Consider the following 19229-nt stretch of genomic DNA (forward strand, 5'->3'; position numbering starts at 1 on the left):
CCCTGAAGTGCTTTGTCGAGTATGGTATTAACTATCAAAGTACGGCAATTTAATGAAATTTTCGCGGTACGATAAGGGGAAGTGAAAGATTTGAAAGATTCAATACGCTCTGAATCCAAACGCACTTCGTACTTCGGTATACACCCGTCCCTCGATTTACGCAAAGTATCCGTTCCACGTGGATTCGTTTTACGCGAATGAAAATCACGTAAATAAAGTCTGTCAGTAGCAGAAAAGAAATGTGTACACGTACGATGACTAGCGAAACGTAGTGTACCTTTATTCTTATCTCATACAGCACTGACGCGACCGACCGCGTACATTAAGATCGCGCGTAAAAACTACCTCGTAAATCGTGTTATAATCTACCGCGTAACACAAGTGCCGCATAGATCGAGGGATCAGTGTAATTACACGTTGATAAGTAAATAACAACGTCGAGTGTCGTATTATCGAGAAATAATTACACGTAGCTATGAGAGTAAAAAACGTCAGGCGATCTTATTCGAAGGACAATGATTATTTTATTTATTCTAACTCTGTAATAAATCATTTTCTTCTGTATAATCTGCGGAATTCGCTGTACCAATTTGGCGTCGTTTTATTGAGCCGCCCGTACAATAAAAGTCATTCATTCGCGTTTGATATTCCAGAATTTTAATAACTCTGAATAGAGAACGACTTTAAGCATCGTTGTAACAGTCGAATGAAAGGTTGGAGATGTTACAGAGAACGAAAAGGGATGACGAATAATGCGAAAGATGGTCGTATTAAGAGTGGAAAGGGTGGAAATGGAGTTCGTGGTACCGTTGCAACGTCACAAAGCGTCATTGTGCAACGTTTTCTTTCCCTTCGTCGAATGTAAATGCCACGGAACGGTATCTATAAATATTTGCTGGCGTTTCTCTTACTAATGAGAACCGCCGTGAAAGCTATCTGATTCAGAAGGTTTCCAAGGGAAATGAAGAATAGACGGGGGTGGTGAGGCACCGACAGATTTTTATCGCCACCATAACGCCCACGGAGAGAAGAACACGCCGTCCTCGCGATCATAATGTCATTTGCATGGCAAAATTGAAATGTTAAAATGCAAATGGACGCGTGCAAATCACCGACCGAAATGCAACACATTTTTCGACTCCGAGGTACCGTGCAGATCTCGCGAAACATTTTCGAGCCGTCGTTTATCCCTCGAGAGGGAATTAGAAGAAACTAAATATATTATGATTGCATTTCTAAGTAAGATGGAATTTTGTTACGGACAAAGACTATTGTATATTTCTTAATTAAGAAAGAAGCTCGTGGTGGAGAATATTTTTCCTTCTTACGCAGAAAATCTTACAAATTTTTGCGCAATTTGTCAGTTGTGTTCTCGATCATCGTGATTCTTATAAACAGAAACAACTGTGTCTTTCTACTGCTTCTTTTTAATTTAGCAAAGAGGATTGCGGTAAATATTTGCCAGCCAAATACCTATAACGTTATATTTATACAACGGTATTATTCGCCTGCATAATGCACCGCCAACAATACATAAACTTGCAAACAGTACATAAACTTGTAAAACACCCCCTATACAAACATATTTGAAATTCCTGCCTGTTCTTGCTACTCTATCGCGCGACCTCTGTCTTTGATCCCCCGACTTCTCTTTATTCTCCATTGTAATCTCCAATTGTCACTAAATTATACCAACAATTACCAAAGCGCTTTACACGAACCAACCATCATAGTTTCAATTCACCAACTCTCGTTAACAGCCTCCCTCCCAACGTTCAAAACCCGAGCGTAACTTCTCGCGTGATTGCTCTGCAGTCACAAATGACTGTACGATAGCTAAAAACAGCGCAGACAGGCAGAGTCTAGGAAATCTCTGGCAGACTTCGCAGGAATCCCCGAATTAAGCGATCCCAACGTGACAGATACGTTGGAGATTATTTCACGAGGTCCAGGGGCTTACGAAGAAAAACGAAGCGCCTTCGAGAGGCATCGATCCGGTATGGCAGAACAGCGGAAACAACTCGTAACCCCGAGAACGTAATTTGCAATCAGATGTCGAAGCTCCAAGCACGGGGGGGCGAAAACAAGGAAGCTCGATTGGCTGGGAGCCAGTGACGGATCCCGCGGTCTTCCCGAAGGGGTGGCGTTTTGTCACTCTTGTCAGTCCGTGGAACAGACACGAGCTCGTCTATCGTGGATGCTTAACACCCATCCACCTGAAATTCTCTTCTTCTCCCGCGTTCTTCTTCTTCTTTCTCTTTTCCCCTTTTTTCTCTCTTTCTCTTCCCCTTTCGGTCTTTTTTTCGCTTTTTCCTCCGAAAGAACGTTGGAGGATAAATCACAGCGGGGCACGCGATTTGCGGCCTCGCCTTTTCCCAAATGACTCGGGTAAATGCCGGTTTTTCCGAGAAATCCGGGTAATTCGGGAATCTCGTTTCGAAGCTAGGCCACCGACTCGCTTTTCTTCGGTTTTACGTAGCCACCACGGTGCACTGCCTCTTGCCGAGTCCTATCGATCGATAACGAGCTAGAGAATCTCTTCGTGTCATTCGCATACATTTTTACCCAACCAGTCCTCTCTCTGGGGAGGATTGCAACGGTAAAGGGTAAATTGCGAGTGATTCTATCCCTTCCTTTTCCCATCCTACGAAATTGCCTGGCCATTTTTGGCAAAAAGCTTGTATCTAAATCGTATTTTGTCAGGGACTATCGTCGCGCAGTATACTAACGCGTTTATAAGCTCGCTATCTCGAAACGTTCCATAACGTGTCACGCGTGAAAATATAGACGGAATTTTATCCTCGAGAATTGCTGAAAAAGAACGTCTACTTCCTCGAAAGGACAAGATTAAAATTTTCAAACTGCAGCTTGACTCAGCCTTTAGCTAAGCTTAACAACCCTTTGACAGCTTAACGCGTAAAAATCTACCTTTCGCCGATAGAACGTACAAGTTTTCAGCCGAAAAACAGGTCCGAAGCAGAAACGCAACACGCGAGATATAATACAGAAATTGCTATAAAGCGTAGTTACGGTATAGTTGAAACGAGACACATTCGCGAGGTTAATTAGACGCGGGAAACAGCGTAGGGTAGTACAGGGATTCGACAAAAACTGCAACTTCCGCCGGATCTCGGCTGTAATCGAGTGGCAGAAAATTAGGGAGTTCGTTTCTTTGGACCGGTTTGCCAGGGGATAGAAGGGAAAAGGGTAGCGTTTTTTCGAGCACTTTTAAGGCGGTTGTCCCGGTTCTCTCCACAGTCACGAACCACCGCGGCCAGCAGGGAAGGGAATTTTTTTCGGCCGGATCCCCGTAATTCAAGGTAGTATCTCCACAGTGAGGGAAACCGCGGCCCGTTTCTCTACGATTTTATACGCCCAAGCACGCATATATAAACTCCTTTCATGGCGCGACGGGCAACGGCAACAAGCCAGAGCCTCGTTTTCAACGCCAACATTTGAGACTTAAACGTACATATACTTTTATTTATCACGGGGCCGTGGCAAGCGTGTCTCTCGAGAACCGCGAAATGAACGTCACTTAATTTACGCGCTGTCTGACGTTTTCATACATGCTCAACCACCGCTCAACTGTCCCAGTTCGTCGAGCTTCCTCTGAAAGCGGCTTAGCTCCGCGTTTAAAACGCCACCCTTTTGCTCACCTAGTCTTTCCCGAGCCTTTGAACAGGTTTTCGATAGAACGGTGAATTCCTTGTGAAATTCGTGTTTTTTGAATTTGATGGAAAGGCGAAAGAGAGCTAGAAAGAGAAAGAGAGAGAGGAAGAGTGGTACGAGCGAACTCACAGGTTTTCAAAACCGGGGGTGCATTGAAGTCTGACGCATCGCCATTAATCACCGGTTGTTTTGCCGAGGCCGTCTTAACGCGCTATCAGGAACTCTAAAATGGCGTGGCGTTATGACGTCGAATTTTGTGCAAAGCACCGGGAAAACAGGATATTAAGGCGCTTAACTGCGCGAGAGAAAAGGCGCGGAGGTTGGCTTCGTGTTATTAAGAGAAAAAGTTTACACACTGGTGAAATATTGTTTGCGTTTGCGAAACGAAAAGAAACGTGTAGGCGGAATGGGAAAAATTTCATAACCGAATCCGTGGAATCCTTTAGGTATCTTGGACATTTGTTTCTCTTTCAAGATCCTTCGTTGTCCGACTACTTTGCACTTAAGTTACTTTCAAACGCTGGCTGATTAGTTTCCATTTGTAACATCGTAAGAGACGTTTAGTAGGAAAGTTTCGAAGCATGATTTTCTATTCAATTTCATCAGAATCTTCGTAAATCTGAATTATCTTGAATTTTTTACCTCATAATCCAGGAGAGCAGCGTTTCTACCTACCTTCGTCAAATCTCGCTTCTAACCCAAGGATACAGAAATGAATAAACAAGCAATGTCTGGCAAAGTTTTGACACTTTTAGATTCGCGAGACGCTGCCACGTGTCACTTACCACCGGGACCAGGCAGCGTGCATCCACTTCCGCCATGGAAACGGATGACTTTCGGGATTCAAAAGCGGAGTATTTCTAGCGCTGTAACTTCGCGCCAACACTTTGTACACAAGGTACATAAACTCGGCTTGAATTACGAATAGCAAACTCCTCTGGAACGTATTTCTGTGAATGTACACCAAACAGCTCGGAAGTTATCCACGGGTTTTGCGATTCATATTCCTGTAATTCAATGGATCCCTCGGAATTTAAGCGACATCGCGAGATACCGTTCCCCAGGAATCGCTGAAATTAAGTCCAAATTGCAGTGCTAATTCGTTTTACGACAAAACAATTTTCGCTCTACGTTACTCGTGCATATAGAAATGTATAAATTCGATTTGACGTACTACTTTTCATACGGAGAAGCGCTTACAGCAAAGACTTTAAGATGAAAAAGCCGGTCGCTCGACGAACCTGGCCGAGCGAAGAATTCAAAAGATTTCCAACGAATTTAATTCCATTTTTGCTCATGTTTCGGTAACAATGGGCCATTAACAAAATTTAAAAAGAACTTTCTTCCAATCCATTCGACTCGATATACTTTTTCAAAAATCACGTAGACCCTAAACACCGCCATAAGTCCTCTCAAATTTAAGACCAAAAAGCCGGTCGCTCGACGAACCTGGCCGAGCGAAGAATTCAAAAGATTTCCAACGAATTTAATTCCATTTTTGCTCTTGTTTCGGTAACAAGGGGCTATTAACAAAATTTAAAAAGAACTTTCTTCCAATCCATTCGACTCGATATACTTTTTCCAAAATCACGTAGACCCTAAACACCGCCATAAGTCCTCTCAAATTTAAGATGAAAAAGCCGGTCGCTCGACGAACCTGGCCGAGCGAAGAATTCAAAAGATTTCCAACGAATTTAATTCCATTTTTGCTCATGTTTCGATAACAAAGAGCTATTAACAAAATTTAAAAAGAACTCTCTTCCAATCCATTCGACTCGATATACTTTTCCCAAAATCACGTAGACCCTAAACACCGTCATAAGTCCTATCAAATTTAAGATCAAAAAGCTGGTCGCTCGACGAACCTGGCCGAGCGAAGAATTCAAAAGATTTCCAACGAATTTAATTCCATTTTTGCTCTTGTTTCGGTAACAAGGAGCTATTAACAGAATTTAAAAAAAACTTTCTTCCAATCCATTCGATTCGATATACTTTTCCCAAAATCACGTAGACCCTAAACACCGCCATAAGTCTTCTCAAATTTAAGATCAAAAAGCCGGTCACTCGACGAACCTGGCCGAGCGAAGAATTCAAAAGATTTCCAACGAATTTAATTCCATTTTTGCTCATGTTTCGGTAACAATGGGCCATTAACAAAATTTAAAAAGATCTTTCTTCCAATCCATTCGACTCGATATACTCTTTCAAAAATCACGTAGACCATAAACACCGCCATAAGTCCTCTCAAATTTAAGATCAAAAAGCCGGTCACTAGACGAACCTGGCCGAGCGAAGAATTCAAAAGATTTCCAACGAATTTAATTCCATTTTTGCTCATGTTTCGGTAACAATGGGCCATTAACAAAATTTAAAAAGATCTTTCTTCCAATCCATTCGACTCGATATACTCTTTCAAAAATCACGTAGACCATAAACACCGCCATAAGTCCTCTCAAATTTAAGATCAAAAAGCCGGTCACTAGACGAACCTGGCCGAGCGAAGAATTCAAAAGATTTCCAACGAATTTAATTCCATCTTTGCTCTTGTTTCGGTAACAAGGAGCTATTAACAGAATTTAAAAAAAACTTTCTTCCAATCCATTCGACTCGATATACTTTTTCCAAAATCACGTAGACCCTAAACACCGCCATAAGTCCTCTCAAGTTAATCATCGCGATGTCAAGTATTTCCATTTACTAACGTAATATCTCTCGTATCGTTACGCGATCGAGTCCTCGGAGTAGCAGCATCCTCAATCCCAACAACGACACCGTCTAAATCTCCGTTTCCGGCGAGTTTTGCAGTCGTAGCCGCAAGTCCCTCGAGAAAAACGCAACTTTGGGCGTCCTTTTTTTTCCCCTTATTCTCCAGCCTGTACTATAAGTCGCATTTTTATTCGTCCCCCGATGTATCCAGTCGACCTGACAACCGCTATATATTTCCCCGCGAAGTTTTAATATCCTGCGGCGGAGACGACCAGACGTCTGCCATGGATCTCGCGACAGGATCTCGGATGCAACTTTTAAATCGGCCTCGCTAGAATTCCCGTAGAATCCCAGGGCAATTCCGGGGCCGATCGAGAGGCCGATGCTCCACGAGACGTGTGCAACCGATCCCCTAAGGGGTTGCACGCGTACCTCGTACCTCGTTCACCGCCACTTTCCAGTCTGATTTCCTCGGTGAATTTGCTTTTTCTATTAAAGGAACGTTAAGGGTGAAAGGGGAACCATGAAATTGAGCCTCAACCTCTATCTCCTCTGTAAGATCGATCGAGCGACGAGTGGCACGCGTCACCGCTCAAAGGGAGATTACAGATTCTTAATTCGAATCGATTTCCTTCGTTTTCACGCTGATAATGATATGGCCTAAGTGTTTGGTCGTGGCTTACGTGAGATTGCTTGCGTGTACTTGAGGATTACGCTCGTACATTTCGGATTTGTTTGATGCTCGTTGTTCTTATCGGACAAATCCCTGAATAAATAATAGATGGTTTTTGGTGCTGTTGGTATGATTTTAATTGAGAAACGCGATCGAGATACGGTATTTACGTAAGTGTATTTTTAGTAAAGATAAATGTAGAGAATAATATAGGATAAATTATAATATATAGTGTTAGTAAGTTTGGTAACGGTATGATTTATTTCAATATCGTTGACGCCATTAGTTTATATGCACGCAGTCATCATTAGTCACTAACTCGTCTCGTCACAACGGCTCTCTTTCACACCGACCACACTCCTTGACGTCGCTAACGACACTCTTCGACAAAGCTGGCAACACTATAGGAACTTGCTGGCAACACTAAAGCCCGCTGGCAACACTAAAGCTCGCTGGCAACACTAAAGCTCGCTGGCAACACTAAAGCCCCGCTGGCAACACTATAGGAGCTCACTGGCAACACTATAGGAGCTCACTGGCAACACTAAAGCCCGCTGGTAACACTATAGGAGCTCGCTGGCAACACTATAGGAGCTCGCTGGCAACACTAAAGCCCCGCTGGCAACACTATAGGAGCTCACTGGCAACACTATAGGAGCTCACTGGCAACACTATAGCAGCTCACTGGCAACACTAAAGCCCGCTGGCAACACTATAGGAGCTCGCTGGCAACACTATAGGAGCTCGCTGGCAACACTATAGGAGCTCGCTGGCAACACTATAGGAGCTCGCTGGCAACACTATAGGAGCTCGCTGGCAACACTATAGGAGCTCGCTGGCAACACTATAGGAGCTCGCTGGCAACACTAAAGCCCGCTGGTAACACTAAAGCCCCGCTGGCAACACTAAAGCCCCTCAACTCACTAACGGCTGCCTTTTAACCTGGTGGCCCGCACATATCCCATAGTCAAGTAGAGTTGAGAGTCTTAATTACTCATGGTTTTCGCCCGATACTACAATAATATATATCTGTATTCGTTTAATGAATTTTGTTTGGAGAAAATCATGATGATTAATTTTGTATTTCTAATAGTTTACGAATATATACGTATAGTAATTTGTCTTAATATCTACACGGTATATTTAATTATATACAGATATATTACAAGCCTAGTAGCTCTAACGATAAAGGAAATAATAATCCTCCAATTGAAAAACAATTTCACGAAATAACTTCGCGAGGCCACACTTCCATTTAAGAAACAAAAAAGAAACGAAAAAGGGTTAAGGGAAAGAAACGAAAGAATCATTTCGCTCCAATAATTTGCAATCCTTAATGGGTTTCGGATGGCTCGCCGGCTTTGCATGCTTTCTCTCAACCTTTTTCAAGATACACAATATGAACAACGTGTACGAAACAGGTAATATCATCTTCCAAATGAAAATATCGACATGTTTTATCCCCCTTAGTTAAACCCTGCTATTCACTATTTTTTCGTATTTTTTCCTTCGTCAAGATATGTTAGAACATTTATAATTTCCCATGTTCTTTGCCTTTTAACCAAAGGAAAGGGATAAACTCTTTCTCTTCGAACAGCTAAAAGCGCCTTTGAAGTTTTCTTCAATTTGACAATCGTAGATAAGATAGATATTTTAATTAAGGAGAGTAGGAGATTCCTCAAGACTCGTTCAGAATAGTCAAATTACTTGAATCCAAGCTGTATGAGTTCGAGTGACTTGATTTCAAGAAGATACTTAATATACATTTTCTAAAGAGTAATTAATTATAACATTAACAAAACGTCCAATAGAAGTGTTATACATTACGAAACGTGACTGATCATAAAATTTAAAAAAGCTCGAGTTACGACAAACTCGTTGTAATTCGTAACTTGTTACTTGTAAAATTTCGCTAATAAATCGTTAATTGGTAATAATTGCGCAAGATGGTCCACCTATCCATCCGTATCACGAACACCACGATAAAGGATCTCGACTATAAATTACCCTTCTTTGTGGTATAATAAAGAATTTATATATAGATTTCTCTTTCGAAGCATCACCGTGCGAACCGATAAGCTGAAAATTGCAGTTCCCCATGGAAAACTCGTGGAGTATACATTAACCTTTATTGATCACATCTCTGCCTGAAGACTGCGATATAATACAGCTGCATACTCGTACTATTATAAATATCTATGTACGTGTGAGTATATAAACGCGCATACCGTAGGAGGAAATTTCGAATAAACGCGTTGTCGTAAATATCCTTCGATGTGCTAGCCGATGTTGCGAATTGATACACAAATTCCAGATGCAAAGCGATGAAAAAAGAGAAAAGGGAAATAACTGACATACCCCAGGAACATTTATTGTGTTGTCTAGTGAGAATTACGTTTAGGGCGTAAACCATAGGTCGTAGATAATGTTAAGATACGTAAAATAATTAGATTAATCGGGAAATTTTGATGCTTTCGTTCTTTGGAAGAGAAGATATCGATTGAAGATTACGGAAGAGAAACGTCACTGCAAGTACGTTTTTGTTAATTTTCTGATTTTAATACCATGTTACGGTTAAAGAATGATATTTTAACGTTTAATACTTTGCGTTAATATCGTTGTTAACAAAAAGTGAACTTCGCGTTCAAAAGACCAGTCTATAAGAATTCTCATGTACACAAAGAGCTACGTAATACACGGTAAAATTATTCAAAAATACTTTATCCCGCGATAACGGAGAGTCGTTATCAGTTCCTCGCACGTATCTAATACATAACACAAACCACGTAACGAAACCATTGTAGAACTTGTTCAACATTCTAGTCACGATAGCCAAGCTAAGAGAAGAATTCTTAAAAATTGCCAAATAAATATAAAGAATCCCTTTAAGATGTAGAACGGGTCGATCTGGTTGTTCTCGATGATCTTTTTTTTTTTATTTTCTTCATCTTCTTCTGATACGTTTGCGCACGTATATACTCTGGCGAGATGCGTTTCGAAATTCCTTGCAGGATCAGCAATTTCCATAAAATTATTACACAGCGTGCACACCACCGAAATTTGCATAGCGTGACCGTGTCGCGGCCGCGCGAATAAAAAAGACTCGCTGCGTTTCGCTCTAATCGGGTTTCCGTGTCCTACCGTCTGTTCGCGCGATTCAACGTAGTCCACAGTAGAATATTTACAGATTTTCCAAGGGAAACCACATCGAGCGTAATGTTTTCACGATTTTTCTATACCACCGTCTTTGATTCCCTTCGAAGCTATCAAACGAATTCACGATATAATCTTTTTGCGAATAGAAGTATCATAGGTAGGCAGCCTTTTAACTTCGAATGACTTCCGTTCAACTCGATAGTCAGGTTTATTCGAGACCTTGCGAATGTAGATTTTATCGAAGTTGAATTAAACAAGTAAATAGGAGGAAATGATTCTGTTTATTAGGATGTTTCTTTTAGAACGTGATGTGTTCTTTTTTTTCTGGATTATAAGAAAGTAAAATTGATGAGCGAGTCAGGTCAGTTTTAAAGGAAATATCGAATATGTACTTGATAATAAATAATAGAAAAAACTTTTGAACTGAAATTTTGCTTCTCATAAAACTGTTTATTTTTAAACCAATAAAAGATGGATTTTTCGAGATAATAAAAAGAGCATAGATAGATTTTGTTAAAAATTTAATAAATCTTCTGTGTATCTTAAATTATTATTATAATAAAAACAATATTATTATTCGTTGTCATACTGACATACAATAATAAGTCTATAATACTATTACAGATTATGTTAGTACAGGAAAACGCCTATTAATTCGTTAACAATTCCATGAAAACATTCAAATACAATTATTTTCTATATATTTACAATTTTTCTTTTTCTTTTTTACATTGGATAATTTCGTTGGAATACACATTTATAACATAGGATCAAAACGTATTACAACTAGTAAATTAAGTACATACTTTGCATTTGCATAGTTTATAGTACTATGAGAGGAAATTATTGCAAGTGTTCCTAAAAAATTATATACAGAACATGAAGAACACGAAAAAAATGTTAAAGTGTCAAAACTGCAAAAGGAATTGAAATCATACTAAGTGTGTCAGATAAAGATCAATGACGATAAATTACTAGTCAATATCGCAAACACTAGTTTTACATTCTATAAAATCTCAGTTTTTATACGGATCATAATCGTTTCCGAAACTTGCCATAAATTTCATTGTAAATGTGTTCGGAAGCGTACCAAGCGTAGCAAACCGACTAGTTTTCACTTTTATATCTACGATTAACATTGGCGTAACATGTTAAAAATGTCTTTTCCCTTCAAAAATTTCTTACGTTTAATTTGTCCTCAGCTGGTAATCTCCATTTTGCGTGATATACCGCACCCATGGTAGTGCCTGATACCCGCTCTTTTCTATAATTTTCAAATAACGCACTTGGATTCCAGAAGTAGTGAAATACGGAATTTCAAATTTTACTTGAATCGGTGGCTTTCCTTCCACGTCTTCCCCAATGACAGATGGTAGACCAAAGTGTGCCCTCATCAGATATTCTTTACCACCAGGAAACGACTTAATGAACCAAGTTATTGCACTCTGCTCTGGTGAATATTTAACACTACCAATGGTAGTCCTAAATTTGGGAGAGTCTGCATCGTTGGGTACTGGGATTACTATTTCTACATTGTTGGCCGTAGAACGCCTCTTAAATTGCGATCTCGCTTTTATCATGTATTCTACCCTACTGTGGGCATGCCTCTCAATGACAGATTCGATCCATATCAGAGGTTTTACGTGTGTATTCAGTCTGTAAGACATTAATTCAAACTCTCCATCCGGAGGAATGAATGAAATTGTTCTGTCGTTCTCGAATCTAGACAATCTGACACACTGATGGAATTTCACATCTTCCAATTCGACAGATTTGGACTTTCCACGGCCTGTAGATTCGAATAATACTTTGTCATTAAGACCAAGTCTTAATTCCGGCATTCCAGACAAATAAACTCTCATCTTTATCGCACCCACAATTTCAGAACTTAAAACATTTCCATTAGCATTTGCAAGAAGATTCACGGACTCTATCACGTCTAGAAACACTTCATTTTTACGGTATTTTATACCTTCTGATCTCCAGGATACAGCATTAGTCACAGCCATGGGAATGCGCGGTTGAATTTCAAGTTTATGACCTTCCTGCGTAATGTACTCTTGTAATATCTTACTATCGGTGGTTTGCGGATAACCAAAGTCTATTAATTCATCTAGAAGTTCATAAATGACTACAAAATTATCTCGTATGCTTTCTTCTTCCAATTCCTTGAAATATTCTTGCATCACTTGCACCAGTTTATGCAGGAATACAAATACTAAAGAAATATTTGCATTCTTCTTCGTAGTGGATACAATATACAAATTATTGTACTTTATATATGCATATGTGCATTCTGCGGTTTGTATAATCGGAGTAAGGTTGCCCTCCTCCTCGCGTTCCATTACGAGAGGCATGAACTTTTCTATAACACCCGTTTCTATGTCTCCACGATAATTTCGTGAGATCAAAACCTTTCCCTTCACGTCTAAAATATATATCGCAGACGTCGACATCTTGAAAATTTGTTATACTGCAATTAAAAAAAAAACCTAACCGTTATCCTAATAAGCCAATCTTTACTAAAAATGTCAAATGCGAACGTTCGATAAACCGAGTATGAAAAATACGTGATAGAGGTTATGTTATCAAACAAAAGTACACAAATTAAAGGAAGAGTTCAGTGCAAAATTTACAATACGATGCGCAAACTTTATATTAAAATCGTAATGTAAAGAACTACTAGAAGAACGAATGAGAAATATATCCATGAAAAGTTTTAGTTTGACATCTATGGTACGTCAAAAACACTATGAATTTCAGGGAAAAATTTGTCATATATATAGGTACTTACTACGTGTCCCTGCAATTCCTGAAGAAATGTTAACCTTTAGATTATTTACATCGAAGATAATTTCTCTTATAAATGAATAACAGAAGAGATGTTATTGACAAAAAAGAGGCAGCCCCTCCCAGTTGCTTGAGTGCCACTGTGGCACTACCTGAAGTTGCTGGCTACGAATGTAGGAGGTGCGAGCCGTAATCGAGGCGCATGCGTTGCTAACTTCTATTTCTATTACTGCTATCTTTACTCTCTTCCCTTATTTTCATTTAAAAATTGTCCGATCGTTATCTTTCCAACTTTATTGGTTTTATTGATAAAAAGACATAATTTGTAATACTCTCAGAAAGAAAGCATTGATAATTATTGCTAAATTGACGAATTAAGAAATTCATATCGACCTTAAATCAAATTATTGATACTTTCGCTCAGTTTCGCATTACATTTCGTGGTTTAACATTTTTGCATAAAATTACAATAGAATTTTTCTAAGGTAATGCCCGTTGGTTCATTATCATAATTATTGTAATTTTATTCTAAGCATTTTATCTTATCTTCGACTAAAAAGATGTTGTTAACCTTATCATTCCTTATAGCCTATTTAGTCATTTTTATCTAAAAAATTCTTCACAAATATGAAAACGGTATACCGCCATCATAAATTAATAGCTATGACTACGAGTTTCGTAAGAACACTTTAAATCTTGGATTATAAAAGTTACTAGTAAATTGATATTCTGTTTATGTATAACTTTTCATTAAAATCGTATTAATCCAAATATATATACCTATTATTCTGCGGAAAGAACAATTGGAAAATAGTTTTGTTTACATACTGCGCAGCATATACTCGTCAGTATTTTCTGGAAACTAAATAAATAGTAATATAAAAATTTAAATATTATTATATCTCCTAACAATACGAACATTTAATTATTAGACTCAAATAAACAAACAATGGCATCATTTTGACCCATTTAAACAAAAATCACATTTGACAATAACATTTTTCACAAAACCTTACAAAATGACTGTTACTTTTGATCCCTGACTATTGTAATCTTCTAATTCTTCAGATTTCATTAATTTTTTTAAATTCAAGACGTAATTTACGAACATACAGCAAAGTAAAGGAGGTATAAGCTTGACGCGATGTTTCAAGAAAAAATCTACCAGGTTCGCGAATTCCAACGTTACATAGGAGCACAATGGCCATCGGTGTTACGTAATAAAAGTGTAGTGCACCGAAGTAGGCAATTGTTCGGCACAAAAGCGCATCGATGACCCCACGGTGCGGTGCGCTCGCTATAAAATATAAAAGGACGAGGGAGAGGTAACTGAACCTCGTTTGACTACGTGAGCTTTGAAAGGAGAACGGAAAGTAGAAGATGGCGCGGGAACCGACCGACCAGTCGCTGTTACCCCTTCCTCTCCATGAAACTGCGTACAACGATCGAAGCCTTTCAATTTTAATTAAAATGTAATTTACGATGTCGTTCTACCGATAAAGTATAAAACCGTGACTTAAACCGTGAAGAGGGCTTCCGAGAAAAAAGTTCTATCGATCGAATCCTCTTCGTCCTTCCTTTCATTGCATTTTATTGAAATTTGATATTTAACGTTATGAAAATCTGGCGATGTAGTCACTAGTGTATCGCACATGTACTTTTCACGATTAAAAATGTAAGCTACAAAGTCATCCTGGGATCTTTAATTTTTATACAAGTACAAGGTGCAAGATACAACGCGACAAAGTCTGGCTAGAAGTTAAAATTTCGAGCAGTTAAAATTTCAAACCAAATTAACCAAATGGTAGTTTATAAAGTCTATTTTTGTAAGTACATTTTATTATATTTTGAATTTCATTTTTATATAATAAAACGATAACACAAATCTTGCGTTATTTCGTCTAGAAAATTTTCCACTCTAAAAACTGAATAAAAAAGGAAAAAATAATGTCTGGCTTCTGGAACAGTGCAGTGTAAAGATACTAAATAGAGGATTCCAGCAATAAAAGAAATAACAAGAGTAATAAAAAAAGTATATTTTTCATACATCAATAATAGGAACAAACCAGTGGTAGCATAAACGAGAATATACTTGAGATCAAAAACTGACGATGTCGTAAATAATAAAAATAATAAAAGAAATATATCATATGTAATATCCGCAATAAAAGTAAAACAGTAGCATCACAGACAAAAATATTATATAACAGAAGTTCAGAAACGATGACTTCAACGAATTAATAAAAGTGATACAAAAATATATAAACCATGACACTAACATTACTAGTATAGAAAATCTCATAAAGAACGCGTAATATCGTTAGTTTGATTTTACTATTTAAAAAAACACTGCTCGAAACAAGCGAGTAAATAGATTAAATCGAAAAACAATGTGTTTACATTTAAAAATCCGTGCAGCCAGCTTGTTTCCACGATAACACAATTACGCTGCATCAAGTGTTTTCGCACGTTAACCAATCTCTTTCGCTATTTTATCCGAGAGGGAAAAATAGAGGAAGCAGCCAACGTATGGAGAACCGGGAAACTGCTGACCGAGTCTCATCAACGAAATCAGAAATTTCACCGTAAGAGAGAACGTAACCGATCGTGGCAAACGGCACAAATGTATTTGCCGTATAGATGGACAAATATTGTTTCCTCCTTCCGTAATAATCGTTAACTTGGAGATGGTTTATTTGATTGACTCTAGATCGTCTGCATCCCGCCCGAATCCAACTACGAGAAAGATATTTACTAGGGCGATCGACTCGTCCTGAATCCCAGCACTGTTTGCACGAAATTCCGCGAGAAATTCCATCGTAATTGAACGAGACCGTCTCGATTATAAAGTCAAATCATCAATGAAGTAGAGGATAGCAACTCTTCCACCGCTAGGGAATGCATTTTCTTTCCTCCTTCTTGTCCCTCCATTCTAATTTTCTCTCTGTTCCTCTACAAATCTTCTACAGTTTTCTTCAGACGTGATTTCCTTCAACTGAGTAAATAGTCGGTCGTGGACAGAGATGGTAAATAAACGGTCTATATGTTAAGGTACGAAATGAAAGAGTGAAATGTGCACAAAAGGAATGTAGCTCCATCGAATTAAATCTAACAAAAATTTGAAATGATTTAGCAGATAAAAGGATTTCGAACTTACAAATCTTTAATAAAATCATATTTAGTTTCATGATGAACTTTGATTAGTGTGGATACTGTATCTAAAACTTAATGAAAAATTGGGATTTATAATAAGAAAATTGGGGATAATAAGAAAAAACATAGATAGTTTCTATTAAAAATTTAATACATCTCAATGTCTTAAATAACTAATACATTGTTTACAATAATAACAACATTATTATCTCTTGTCATACTGATATACAATAATAAACTTGTAATACTATTGGAACTTACACATATATTAATACCGGAAAATGCTTATAATTCATTAACAATTCCATGAAGACGTTCAAATACTATGGTTTCCTACATATTTACAATTCTTCTCTTTTTTTATACTGGGTAATTTAATGTATACTATAGTTGCCCCTGTATGTGGAAAATACTATTTGTAGTACATATTTGCAATATGGAATGGGAAAAACGTACAGTAAATAAATTAAGTACATCGCCTTTGCGATTTCTGGTAGTATAAGAGGAGAATATTGAAAATGTTCCTAAGAAATTATATACAAAACATGAAGAAAATGTACAAAATATTAGCGCGTATTAAAATTGCAAAAATGATTAAAATTACAATAAATCCGACAAATAAAGATCAATGACGATAAATTATTGGTCAATATCGCAAACTCTAGTTTTACATTCTAGAAGATCTTAATTTCTATACAGATCACGATCGTTTCCGAAAATTACCATAAAATTAATTGTAAACATTCGGAAGCATACTAAGCGTAGCAAACCGACTAGTTTTCACCTTTGCATTTCTGATTAACATTAACGTAACGTGTAAAAAATTCTGCCTTTTTCCTTCACAAATTTCTTACGTTTAATTCGTTCTCAGCTGGTAATCTCCATTTTGCGTGATATACCGCACCCATGGTAGTGCCTGATACCCGCTCTTTTCTATAATTTTCAAATAACGCACTTGGATTCCAGAAGTAGTGAAATACGGAATCTCAAATTTTACTTGAATCGGTGGTTTCCCTTCCACGTCTTCCCCAATGACAGATGGTAGACCAAAGTGTGCCCTCATCAGATATTCTTTACCACCAGGAAACGACTTAATGAACCAAGTTATTGCACTCTGCTCTGGTGAATATTTAACACTACCAATGGTAGTCTTAAATTTGGGAGAATCTGCATCGTTGGGTACTGGGATTACTATTTCTACATTGTTGGCCGTAGAACGTCTCTTAAATTGCGATCTCGCTTTTACCATGTATTCTACCCTGCTGTGAGCATGCCTTTCAATGACAGATTCGATCCATATCAGAGGTTTTACGTGTGTATTCAGTCTGTAAGACATTAATTCAAACTCTCCATCCGGAGGAATAAAAGAAATTGTTCTGTCGTTCTCGAATCTAGACAATCTGACACACTGATGGAATTTCACATCTTCCAATTCGACAGATTTGGACTTTCCACGGCCTGTAGATTCGAATAATACTTTGTCGTTAAGACCAAGTCTTAATTCCGGCATTCCAGACAAATAAACTCTCATCTTTATCGCACCCACAATTTCAGAACTTAAAACATTTCCATTAGCATTTGCAAGAAGATTCACGGACTCTATCACGTCTAGAAACACTTCATTTTTACGATATTTTATACCTTCTGATCTCCAGGATACAGCATTAGTCACAGCCATGGGAATGCGCGGTTGAATTTCAAGTTTATGACCTTCCTGCGTAATGTACTCTTGTAATATCTTACTATCGGTGGTTTGCGGATAACCAAAGTCTATTAATTCATCTAGAAGTTCATAAATGACTACAAAATTATCTCGTATGCTTTCTTCTTCCAATTCCTTGAAATATTCTTGCATCACTTGCACCAGTTTATGCAAGAATACGAATACTAAGGAAATGTTTGCATTCTTCTTTGTAGTGGATACAATATACAAATTATTGTACTTTATATATGCATATGTGCATTCTGCGGTTTGTATAATCGGAGTAAGGTTGCCCTCCTCCTCGCGTTCCATTACGAGAGGCATGAACTTTTCTATAACACCCGTTTCTATGTCTCCACGATAATTTCGTGAGATCAAAACCTTTCCCTTCACGTCTAAAATATATATCGCAGACGTCGACATCTTGAAAATTTGTTATACTGCAATTAAAAAAAACCTAACCGTTATCCTAATAAGCCAATCTTTACTAAAAATGTGAAATTGCGAAGAGGAAGGAAAAGGAATGTCAAATGCGAACGTTCGATAAACCGAGTGTGGAAAATATGTGCTAGAGGTTATGTTATTAAACAAAAGTACACAAATTAAAGGAAGAATTCCGTGCAGAATTTAAAATACGATGCACAAAATTTATACCAAAATCATAATGTAAAAAACTACTAGAAGAACGGATGAGAAGTGTATCCATGGAAAGTTTTAATTTGACATCTATGGTACGGTAATAACACTGGATATGAATTTCAGGGAAAAATTTATCACATATATAAGTACTTACATATTCTGGCAATTCGTTCAGGAATGTTAGCGTTTCGATTATTTACATAAAAAAGAATTTCTCTTATAGAAGATTCACAGACGAAGTTTTATTGACAGAAAAACCCTCCCCTCCCAATTGCTTCAGTAACACTGCGGAGTGCCAGTGCTCTGAAGTTGCTCGATACGAAACATAATCGAGGCGCATGCGTTGCTAACTTCGTGCTAAATATCGACCCGCTCCTCTTCCGAATCATTCAAACACTTTATAGACGGCAATATTTAGTAGGAAGTATTTTGTTCGAATAGTAAAACGCGCTATCATTTCAACTTTATTGCCACAATAAAAAAGATAATTTGATAGTCTCGCTAAAGAGAAAAGCACCAGTGAGACTACTGAATTGACGAATTAAAATTTATGTCGATCGTAAATCAAATTACCAATACTTCCACTTTGTTGGTGGCATTGGTCACGTTGCACACGTTTTAACGTTTTTTCGTAAAATTGCAATAGAATTTTTCCAGGGTGTTACACGTTGTCTTATTCTCATAATCATTATCAATTTTTAAATAATAATTACATCAGCTTTCCTTAATTACCTTCAG

General features: G+C 38.0%; 3 protein-coding genes across 11 annotated transcripts in view; 1 reads left to right on the forward strand and 2 right to left on the reverse strand.

Annotated features, from left to right (window-relative positions):
- The window catches only part of LOC132906223 (neuroligin-4, Y-linked-like), a 374014-nt gene that overhangs the window by 308287 nt on the left and 46498 nt on the right, over positions 1-19229 (forward strand). The gene's annotated exons all lie outside the window — the stretch shown is intronic.
- LOC132906489 (AP-1 complex subunit mu-1-like) lies at positions 10712-12713 on the reverse strand. Its single transcript, XM_060958723.1, has one exon. It carries the CDS (start codon positions 12661-12663, stop codon positions 11395-11397), a length of 1269 nt encoding a protein of 422 aa, XP_060814706.1. The 5' UTR covers positions 12664-12713; the 3' UTR covers positions 10712-11394.
- On the reverse strand, positions 16281-18784 carry LOC132906488 (AP-1 complex subunit mu-1-like). Of its 2 annotated transcripts, none has more exons than XM_060958720.1 (2): positions 18646-18784; positions 16281-18292 (listed from the first exon to the last, which is right to left on the reverse strand). In XM_060958720.1, the coding sequence occupies exon 2, from the start codon at positions 18273-18275 to the stop codon at positions 17007-17009; it is 1269 nt and encodes a 422-aa protein (XP_060814703.1). In that variant the 5' UTR covers positions 18276-18292; positions 18646-18784; the 3' UTR covers positions 16281-17006. The 2 variants fall into 2 exon arrangements, with proteins under 2 accessions (XP_060814703.1, XP_060814705.1); XM_060958722.1 differs by having other exon boundaries at positions 16281-18309; positions 18646-18782.

The sequence above is a fragment of the Bombus pascuorum genome, chromosome 4 (genome assembly GCF_905332965.1).
Source record: "Bombus pascuorum chromosome 4, iyBomPasc1.1, whole genome shotgun sequence".
NCBI lineage: Eukaryota > Metazoa > Arthropoda > Insecta > Hymenoptera > Apidae > Bombus > Bombus pascuorum.

Bases quoted from the DNA above. Each gene is read 5' to 3' on its own strand.
- LOC132906489 (XM_060958723.1), bottom strand. From the start codon at position 12,663: ATGTCGACGTCTGCGATATATATTTTAGACGTGAAGGGAAAGGTTTTG.
- LOC132906488 (XM_060958720.1), bottom strand. From the start codon at position 18,275: ATGTCGACGTCTGCGATATATATTTTAGACGTGAAGGGAAAGGTTTTG.